General features: G+C 42.4%; 1 protein-coding gene across 1 annotated transcript in view; it reads left to right on the top strand.

Annotated features, from left to right (window-relative positions):
- Window positions 1-8,272, top strand: part of arhgap35a (Rho GTPase activating protein 35a) — a 21,316-nt gene extending 13,044 nt beyond the window's left edge. The window contains 5 exon segments of the mRNA XM_035679945.1: window positions 1,647-1,724; window positions 3,850-3,981; window positions 5,493-5,598; window positions 6,792-7,187; window positions 7,189-8,272. Of these exon segments, the coding sequence (XP_035535838.1) occupies window positions 1,647-1,724; window positions 3,850-3,981; window positions 5,493-5,598; window positions 6,792-7,187; window positions 7,189-7,291 (815 nt within the window). The 3' untranslated portion in view covers window positions 7,292-8,272.
- Window positions 8,273-11,132: the final 2,860 nt, after the last annotated feature.

Below are 11,132 nucleotides of genomic sequence, written 5' to 3'. Positions count from 1 at the left end.
TCTCTCTCTCTCTCTCTACTACTCCCTCTCTCTATCTCTCCTCCCATCCCTGTTTTCCTAGTGTCTGGGCTAGAAAAGCTTTTGTGGATAATTGATTGGTAGAAGGAGGAGATCGATGCTGTATGCCTTGACTGAGAGCTCTCTCATTTCCTCCCTGCCTCTCTCTATCTCGCCCTTTTTTTCCTGCCACTCCCTATCTTCCTCACTCCCTCTGGATTGCTCTTTGTCTCCCTGAGTCGCCACCAAAGTGTGAACGGAGAGAGAATTTTGACCTTATCTTATATAAATTGGAAAAAATATTAATTAAAGAAAATTAAGTTCGCTTTCACTCACACCAGCTATCCATGTGCCCTTTCTTTTTGACACTGTCTTCTACGTCTAAGTACGTGGTTGTGTTGCTAGAATATAAGAATAAAGGTGATATTTACTAAAGCTATAGAAAATGACTTTGAATGAAATTTATGGGGTGTTTACTAAGACTAAATATAAATGATGATATTAATGCTGGGCTGTTGAAGACATGTTTTGTGCATCTCTGCAAAGCAGTGGAGATAAAACCATGTGTTTTCTGCTGCTGAACTTGAAATAATGTGAAGGGCAGGTAGTTTTGAAACTGCTATTGTGCTTTCTGCCCTCAGGATGAAAGTCATACAGCATACATGTGAAGTATTAGCTTAGTTAGTCATAAGTTGTCAGCTTAAGAAAAATGATCAGTGATTGAATTGAGAAGGCCTCCCAGAGTTATGAAAATTAAATGTGGGAGATTTTTGGTAGTTCTTAACACTTTGAAATTCTCAACTATATTATATTATTAGATTATAATAGAATAGGTTATTGCTGTAAACAGATAATAAAATCCACACAGGCCTCTTTATTAAGTATTTAATTGGCTTCTTCGATCATATTGCACTAGACTGAATCTGCTGTGAGCCATTTAAAAGTGTGGAAAAAACATATTCAAGCAGAAGGGAAAAGAAACTGGCTGACTATTGCATTCCTGCTCCTTTGTCTTGTATTGTTGCATTGACAATGAAGGGCTCTTGTTAAATCACCTCATGTATTCACCTTCAGTATACGTTACTGTAGCCAGTAAAGTGTTTTTGTCATCTGAATTGTTAGATTGACCAAAGTTGTCTGTAACCTTTTCTGTGTTTTTTTTTTTTTTTTTCCAGATGTTATATTTCAGACATGGACATGCAATTTGATAATCAATTATCCAAAGAAAGGCTGCAAATCCTCAGCAAATAGTATGAAGTATGAAGTAGTAGTATGAAGTTGTGTGTGAGATGAAAAGCACATGGCATCTGCAGTTCTTCAAGTCATTTTAACGTGTGTGGCACTAAGGTAGCCTCAGCTTGTCACTGTGCACCAGTGGGCTCTTAGCAGGCCTGCAGGAGTGCTTTATGGGTTTAATAAATAGTGCTAATAGTGTGTTTAGATGGAACGGGACATGGGGAGAGGCCATTAGAGCAGCCTGCAGTCGCTCTACTTTTTCAGCCCTTCAGAGTGCATTTATTCCCCACGTAGTGTTATATCAAAGGGTTCTTGGAGGTGATTGACCCGCTACTGTAAATACTTGTTACAAATTAAACGCATGTAAAGAACACTAAGCTAATAACATTCCTTTTTTTCTCCTTCTCCACTAGGGTTGAGCACAGAGGGCATCTACAGGGTCAGCGGGAACAAGGCAGAGATGGAGGTCATGCAGCGGCAATTTGACCAAGGTGCGTTACTTTCCGCTTACAGTACTCACACATACATGAGTGCACATGCTTATTGCCATGCCACTTACTGGCTGGATGTGAAGAAAAGGCCATGAAAATGTGTGTGTGTGTGTGTGCGCGCCTCTATCTATAACAAGCCTGGATCTCCTTAATTAACCAGGGAGCATTAATTCTACCGAGGGAATTGGCCTTCGCTTCCTTTTAGACTATAGTACTGCCTCCTCAATCTCTTACCTGCTCCTGTGTGCGTGTGTGTACTGTACAAGTGCTCTCAATGTGTGTCTCCATGCGTGTGTCTATCTGGCCTTGGCAGTTAATTACCTCCAGATTGGTTTGGTTAATGAAGCATGTTGCTGCCGAGATAGATAGCAGAGCAAGATGGCATGTACACACGCGTACATGGGCGTCCACGCCTGGTTGAGGTTAAAATCCAGCTCAGGTAATCAGAGTTGAAGTCCTGCGTTGAATCATCCTCAGCCTGAGGGCCGACGGGACAAGACAATTACAAGAGAAAACTACAGTGTATGTGTCTCATAGCCATACTGAAGATAGTATTTCATCAGCTCCCTGAAGATTCAGATAACTCATTACAGGAGAAAGCAGCATCAGAAGCACCACACGTTGGAAACTCTCAAAATTGGAGCCCCTCTCAAAAACTTGCTAAGCGTATCTGTAATTTTTTCTTGCCTCTCTTCCTTCTACACATACTACCTTTGTAAAGTAAAAAGTTATCAGAAAATGGCTTTTTTAATTAAGTCTCTTGCTCATACACACACATGCTCTCTCTAGAGCACCACTCTAGTGGTTTTGCTGTCTGGCTCTCTGAGCTGTCTCTCTCTGCTCAAGTCTACTTTATATATGTCTATGGCTTATTTTACTTTTATTTTTTAACAAAATTATTCTATGGTATATCACCAAAGATGCTATTTGTTATTTATTCATATTTATTTAAGGTACAATATGTATGATTTAAGAGTTTATAGGTCTAGTGTGTAGGATTTAGTGGCATCTAGCAGTATAGTTGCAGATGGCAACTTCCTCGCTTCACCCTCCCCTTCTAAACGCCAAGGAGAAACTACGGTGGCCACAAAATAAGCAAAAAACCCAAACGCCCCTATTTAGTGCCAGTGTTCAGTTTGTCCCTTCTGATGCCTGAGCTCTCTGTCCCTCCTCTCCCCCTTGACACCTCTTCTGAACTCACTGTCATTCCTCTGACTCATAGTCCTGGTCAGAGCCACTCTAAATCACCTCTGTACTGTATTTCCTGTCAGTAAACTGGCCTCTGTTGGTCCTGGCCTGTCCGTGTTTGCTGTGCTAGGACTGCTAAGTTAGCTGCACAGCTAACTGACTTAACTAGTTAATGGCAGTTGGCAGCAGCTATGACCTGATATGTTCCCCTTGTTTTTGAGAGTATGGATTCGACAGGTGGCGAGTAGTCTCAATTTTTACACATTGCACCTTTTTAAATGATAAATTGAGAAGTCAAGGACAGACTTGTTTGTAGAGGCCTGTCTCCAAGTTGTGTGCACAATCCAAAGTAACCATAAACAAAAACACCCCAACACTGCAAGTGGCATTTTACATTGTAGTTACTCTATGTATTGTAATATTAGGGCAGTTTTGGGAAAATCAGTAACCAGATATAAGATTGATTTGTCAAGTCACCCTGCTGTCTTGTTGAACAAGCAGTTTTTATTCAGTTATATCACTATTATGTTTATAATAATAACAGTAAATCAGCTTCCCAGGGTGCCTTTCACTGTACACAAAGGTACTTTTACAAAAGCAGAAAATACAAAATAAGGTCTTATGTCAGGGAGAACCGTTTTTAAATGTCTTTGCAAGTTTTTGTTAACCTTTATGTTATGATGATGGCATTGCCTACCCTAAAGTTCTTAGGTGAACCTTTCAATAAAAACTAACCCAGTCTGGTTGTGTAAACATTTCCAAAGTGAGCTTTACCAATTTATTATTATTATTATTTTTTTGTTGTTGTTGTTTTTCTGTTGTTTTATAGGTGTTTTATAAGGTGTTTATTTTCCCCACCCCTCTTATTTACTGTATGCATGTAAAATTGTGATGTACGTATATATGATGTATGTTCTTTCCATTTTATTTATTCCAGACCACAACCTGGACCTGGTGGAAAAAGACTTCACCATTAACACAGTAGCCGGAGCCATGAAGGCCTTCTTCTCTGAGCTGCCTGAGCCTCTGGTGCCCTACAGCATGCAGGGAGAGCTGGTGGAGGCCTTCAGTAAGTCCTGGGGCTCTAATGTGAGGGGACACAGGGCAAAGGAAATTGGGAGCGAGTTCTTCGTAAAAATCCGAGGTGTATTGGATTTTGCCTTAAATCCTTTTGCCTTCATTGTAACTTTTCTTTAACCTAACAAGCAAAACTCTTGCAATCCAAATCCATCCATGGGGAGAATTGGATTTGCCACTCGCTGAGGAGCCAAGAATGGTGGAAAACAGGGATGGAGGAGAGAATATTTAAGGCTTCAGGAAGGAGGATGTGGGGATGATTGCACATGATGGAGGGATGCAGGAGCGCCATGGATAACGGCCTGGATGAAGTCATGAGTCATATGTTAGATAAACGAGTGTTTTCCTGCCTCTCTTTTTCTCTTTGTGTCTTGTAATCTGTCGGAATGGAGATTTAATGCGTAGCTTAGTCTTGCATCGCGCCAGAGAGATTTACCCCTGGGCCGCAAGTCTGCTGTCACTCACCAAGACGCGCGCATGTGTGTGTTTTTAACGGCCCTAGCGAGACCCTTCAGCCGTGACAGAGACCTGATAAAGCCTCCTGCAGTCTGTGCAACAATAGAGGGAAAAAGAAGAGAAAGTGACAAAGAAAAGTGAGGTGGAGTTAGAGACGAGAAAGCTTTCATTCTCTTAAAAAACAGCAAATTGTGCTCAACATTTTCAGATTTTGAGCTTTTTTTTTTTTTTTACTGAGGTGGAGAAAAAGGGAGACGTAGAAAAAACTGGGTGGGTGAATTTTAGTGGATATTGTCATGGTGACGTTTTAAATAAGCTGTAGGAAGTTAGTTAAGTTTTGATTACCAATGATGGATGTACAGCAGGAGGAACTGGGGCTGTGTGAAGTCATTACCCCTCAAATCTGTTTTTGATCCACACTGACCTCATTGTGGTGGGAATACAAACTCAAAATCTCGGATTGTAAATCAGGTTTGTGATGTGGAGGAGAACATCTGCTGTTCTCACTGCTGCTCTCTGCCTCGCTCACATTCACACAGGATGGACTGTGTTAGCTAGTGACGTCAGTTTTTCTGATTCACTCCTCGCTGCCATCAGGCTTAACACACCCAGTGTATGTGTGTGTGTTTGTGTGTGAGTTGCTGTAATCGGACATTGTGATTGGTGTATGTTTCTCTCCTGGAATGTGTGTGGTCTTTGTCTGGTGATTTTTTTTCTTTTTCTTCGGAGAACTGTAGTTTGGAGTCGTTTTCGAATGGCGTGTGTGCGTGCATGTTTTGTCACTGGGGATGTGTGAAACGCGCACTGTTGAAATCACTGTGTCCTGTACTGATATTTTGAGAGCTGAATCCAATTGCTTTCACTATGCTCTTCAAACTCTCCTCTTCTCTATTGTACCCCGCCCCACACACACACACACCAGCTCTCCTCATCTTTCTGTACTCTCACTCCTCTGACATATTTTCCCCCATAGATTCCCCTAATCTTTTTCTTTCAGCCAGTCTTCTCTCTCCTCTAACCTCCTCATCTCTCTCTGCCACCATTCAGAGATCAACGATAGGGACCAGCGCTTCCTGACGATGAAGGACATTCTGCGCCGCTTCCCCAAGGAGAATTATGAGGTCTTCAAATATGTCATCAGCCACTTGAACAAGTGAGTGAGTGACGGGGTCAGATATGGCCTCTGACAGCCGTGCTGACTACACCGTCGGTCACCCAGTCAAGTGACCCTGTGGTGACATCACACTAAAAAAATAGAGGTTTTACTCAGGTTGAGTCATGATCTGTGTTAACGCAGTGATTATTTATTATCCATTTCAAATGGATAATAAATTGTATGTGGATTGTAATTATGTATGTCAGCTTAGGTATGACAAATTGATTACAGTGCTCCAAAAAGGCCAGGAAAACCTTGTATAATTGAAACCAAAATATATATTGGTGGTTATCAGCGGTCGGTCAGGACCCCCAAGAGGTCCCAACATTAAGGTAGATTAAAGATGATGAAAACAATAAGAGACCTTTATATAAAATTTAGCTTTTTGTCTACCTTTTTTTGCAAATAAATCCCTTCATCCTCCTTCAAATGAAACAGTCTAAAAAGGATCACTGATTTGATTTGTGCACAATTCACATCTACACTACAGACATTGTCAGTCCCACTTTGGTGCAGACTGAAGTATCTCAACAACTGTTAGATGGATTGACATAAAATCGTGCACAAACATTCAGAGGATGAAGCTGTACTTACACTCTGAAGTGTGAATTACCTAATGTTAGTTAGTTAGTTACATAATCAATTAAGATGATAAATATGGTGAATACACCTAAACATCAGTGTGCTAACATTGTAAGCATGTTAGCATTAGCATTGAGCTTGTACTGCTAGCATGGCTGTAGGATTTTGCTTGATTGCCAGGACGTTAATCAGTCATTAAAAGTAATTTTCTAAGCAAGAATGCTAAACATTTTCTGGTTCCGCTTTCTCCAGTCTGAGGATTTTCTGCTCTTCTCTGCTTTGTATCACCAAGGACTCTTCATCACCAAGGAATTTATTGGCAGATTAATCAATAATAAAATAATTGTTATTTGCAGGCCCGCAGTAAACAGTGAGTTGATTCTTCTCTTGGACCGTTGTAGAACAAAGAGACCCCTGCTGTTTCAGTAGCCTATTTTATGCCATATTAGGGGCAAAAACCTTTGTAATAATTTGGCTTACATAAGTGCAACAGCTTATGTGATCGTGAGATTTAGAGGAATCCATCAGGCTATGATCAGCAGCAGATCATTTGAAGCATCCCTTTTTTTAAATTTTCTGTTTTTTGTTTGTTTGTTTGTGTTTCTCAGGGTGAGCCAGAACAACAAGTTGAACCTGATGACCAGTGAGAACCTGTCCATCTGTTTCTGGCCCACACTGATGAGACCAGACTTCACCACCATGGACGCTTTGACTGCCACTCGAACCTACCAGACAATCATCGAGAGCTTCATCCACCAGTGCGCATACTTCTTCTATAATCAGCCACTGGCCGACGGCCTCCCTGGCTCCCCCACCTCTACGCTCTCCTTCGGGGGAGGAACCTCTGCCTACTCCTGCATGGCTGGTGGCTACTCATCCTCACCGACTCCGTCCCCAACTCCCTACGTCCTCCCCGCCACCCCTCCTGTCATTCCACACTACGGCCCTCCTATCCACCACCACCACCACCCCACCAACACCAACACCATCCTCCACCAACATCAGTCCACCCCACTCCCCACCTCCTACCCCGCAGTCCCCGATCCCGGCCCTACTGCCGCCCTCCCTGCACCCCCATCACCCTCCTACGGAACAACACACGCTGTGAACCAGGGATCAAGGGAAAGAGGAAAAAAATAAACAAAGAAGACGGATAACAGAGAGATTTATGGGTTCAGAATAAGAGATTTTGAAGTTTGGGAAGGAATTAAAGAAGAAAGAAGATAAATTGAGAACAGGAGGTAGGAAGAGAAGTTGGGAGAGATTGAGTGAGATGCAGTATGTACAGGGAGAAACCTACATGTTTGGGAGAAGGGGGCGTTTGAGCCTCCGTTTTAGAAAAATGGACACACACACAAGGCAGAAAAGGGGAACACGGAAGAGCCTCTGAACTGGCAGTATGATCTATCTCCCTCCTTGCCACTTTATCCCTTTGTCTCTCAGTCTCACTTCATCTAGACCTGCCCTCCTTGCCTTATAGAGAACCTAGACACAAACACACTAATGAAGTGAGATTTTGCCAGTAACTGTTAAAGGGACTCAGGGAGGGACTCCGAAGTAAAGTACAGGGGGGGGATTGCTTCACCACACACACAGACGCATACTTGACACAAACAACCAGTGGCCAGTGTGCCTCCAACAACCATCCTCCTCAATCCCTTAGCCTATTACTGTGCTGGGAATTTTGGTGGCTGGCGCACTTTTTTTTTGTTTTTTTTTGCAAACCCGGCCCACCTTCTGTACCTACTTGGAGGCCACGGCTGGGGCAAAGTGGAGCAGTAAATGAGTCCTGAACACATGTTTGTTTATTTCACCACTGTACAGAGGACTTAAGCAAGAAACACGTGTTATTACTCACCCGACAGGATGTTCTGTCCTCTGCAACATTCCTATCTGTCAACCCCACACACGCAGACAAATTCAGTTGACAAGTTTCAGTCGAGGCAGTATGCCAAGCACAGAAAAAAAATAAAATAAATCTCAACCAACCGGATCGGCAGCAAATCGGAGCAAAGGATTATGGGGGCTCTCACACCCTTGGCATTCTGGGAAGGCTCCTCCCAGTCTCCTGTTTGTTCTCTCTCTCTCTCTTTCTTGGTTTGAACTTCGACCTCATGCCCTCTCTTTGTAAACACATGAAGAAAACAGCTTAAAAAGTGGATTATTTGAATTGGTCCAAATCTTGATTCTACATTCACATTCCCACTGTCCTAATGCATTTTTTATTCTGTTCGTTCTTTTACAAAATCTTGGCAAACAGAGAAACCCGGGCCCTATCGCTCAGTGAGTGGCGTGTAAGTGTCTGTGTGACTGTCTATCTGTCCGTGTGCGCATGTATCCATGCCTCTTCATTTTACCTGAATTCCCCTGTATTAGGCAGATAGTGGGAATAATTCCAGGGTTGGACCTTCACCTGTCATGTTGCTTCTTTCACACTGTGGTGGTTTTACAAGCGAGTCAGTTCTGAAGTTTTCACAGTAAGGACCTTGTTCAAAAAGCACTTTCCTGAGCACTTTGAAGGCACATTTTAAATTGGAGCTGCCATGACATGACAGCCACCATTCACTTTGTCATACACCCTACCCTCTCTCTCTCTCTCTCTGGGAGCACACCACTGACATCTAGAGGAATAAATGGGTATTGCAGCCATAACCTCACCGCCACTACTGCATGGGCGTAGCACCATTTTCCTACTGTGGTTTTTGTAGCATCAGATTCTCTTATAGGTGCAATTGTTGGGATTTTTCGTCTTTGTGTGACAGGTAAAATTCACTTTCGAGCTTATGAAGTCTAAGAGTGTAAATAAAAGAACAATAGTTGTTTTAAATCTGGTACAAATCAATTGTGATTATATAGATACAGGCTCTGTAGCCGCAAATCATGTGGCTACATTGCAGTTAATTAGACATGCAGTGAATAAAATTGCCTCTCTGTCTTTTGTTGTTAGTTTCCACTTCACCAAAGCACTCAGCCCTTTTGTAGAGGAGTGCATGCCTCTTCCCAGACACCATATTTGAGTGGAAGGAAATGAAGATTTAGGAGATTGAGGCACAATGTAGCATTAGAGGCCAGAAAGTAAGTGGAAGCGAGGCTCAAGCTTTGACAGGTGGGAGGCTTTTTATCGTTGGAAATAATTGGTAACCCTCGCTCCAGGCCCTGGCATGCTGTCCTCTTAGGACACAGCTTTATACCTCTGGAAAGGACACTCAAACCAGCTTTTGGTGGACTTGAAATATGATTTGCAAGAGTGTAACCACTACATCAGACTCCCCCCGCTGTCACTGTTATGCCACCACATCCCCTAGTCATTCCCTGTCCAAGAGAGACAGTTGGGTCTGGGAGAGACAGCAGACCGAACAGACAGTCCATTCATCCGTCTGCATGACTGGAATGGAGCATCACAGAATTCCTCGGCCCAGCCTGCTGTTACCGTAGAAACCAGCGAGATGGGGCTCGTGGAGAACTGCTGAGCACTGATCGAAGCAGCTTTTTGAAGTGTGTGTGTGCACGCATATGTCTCTGTGTTTGTGTGAGCTTGACAAAGAGTGTGCGCATGTGAACTTATGCGTGTTAATGTTAAGCAGATGCTCACCAAGGTCACTTATTCTGTTTGACACTGAATTGCATCTCTGCATGTCTCCCCAGATTGTCCTCTCTGCCCAAAAGGGGAAAAAAAACCTTTTAACCAATCACTGAACTCTTAGATGAGCTTTTATCAGTCTACACTACCTATTTACCTTGTGTGTGGGTGTATGTCTGTGTGATAGAGGAAATAAGAGTGTGTGTGTGTGTGTGTGTGTGTGTGTGTGTGTGTATGTGCGCGTTTGGGTGGGTAGGTTTGAGCTAACATGCTAGCAAGCTGTGCTTGGCAGACGGCCAGACACCAGCGTGATCCAAACAAACGTGAAGGAGAGGAATGCAGATCTCCTTGCGGTCATTACCCCGCTGTGTAACCCTGTTAGCTCGTCCAGATTACACACACTGATCCTCAGAGAAAGTGTGAGAGAGAGATGGGGGAGAGATTGGGGAGAGTGAGACAGACAGCGAACGGGTGAATGGGATCATTATTTGGGAGATGGAGGGAGGAAGGAGGGGTGACCACTGGTACTTGTGTGTGAACGCCGGCCAGTGGCGTTCCCTGTGTATATCAATGTGTTAATACTGAACTGACTGTGAGGCAGCCAAAGACTGTGGAAAAAAGGGTTGAGGGAGAGACAGGAAGCAAAGTGACAGTTTAGAAGAACAATTGAATTAAAAATGTGACTTTGGTTCAGCGATAATATGTGGCTGCATTGCTTTTCTTTTTTTCTGTTTTTTTCTTTTTTTTGCAACAATGGTGACAGATGTCTGTTAAGTTAAATGAGAAACAAGCAAAACTATATTCAAATGGTTGTTTATTGGTATGTTAGGGGGTCTAACACTTTGCCCTTTAGTCAGTGGTGATAGAAAAAAAAAATTCTTTTTATGTTTTATTTTAATAATTAAAAAATACAAAACATTTTTTTTTTTAACAATTTCTTTGTGAACGATTAAGAGACCAGCCCAGTATAGTGCATGATTTCTTCCCAACCAAGGAAGAGGGCTCCACCACTCTCGCTATTTAAGAGATGATAAAAAAATATTAAGAAATAATGGGGGGGAGGGGGTAAAAAATAAAAAAAAATAAATGAAGTACTGTAAAGTGAAAAGATAACATCAAACAAAAAACTGTCATTATTTGCTGAGTATGGTAATTTGTCTCAATGGGAATGGTGTATACAGCAAGGCCTTATGTGATCTGTATCATAGTTAATAAATCAAATCTTGTAAAACGTCTGCTTCTTGTCTCTTCATTACTTGTGAGTAATTAGTGACACGTGGAACAGATTATCCTGATCAAGTCGGAGGAGAGAGGTGAATGTCCTGGGACACAGTTTGCATCAAGTGTAATGAGTTCCTAATCAATTTCT

This window comes from Morone saxatilis, unplaced genomic scaffold (genome assembly GCF_004916995.1).
Source record: "Morone saxatilis isolate NCDOM2014 unplaced genomic scaffold, NCSU_SB_2.0 Contig8, whole genome shotgun sequence".
NCBI classification, from domain to species: domain Eukaryota; kingdom Metazoa; phylum Chordata; class Actinopteri; family Moronidae; genus Morone; species Morone saxatilis.
The sequence above is the reverse complement of the archived record's forward strand: the minus strand, read 5'-3'. Positions and strand labels throughout refer to the sequence as shown.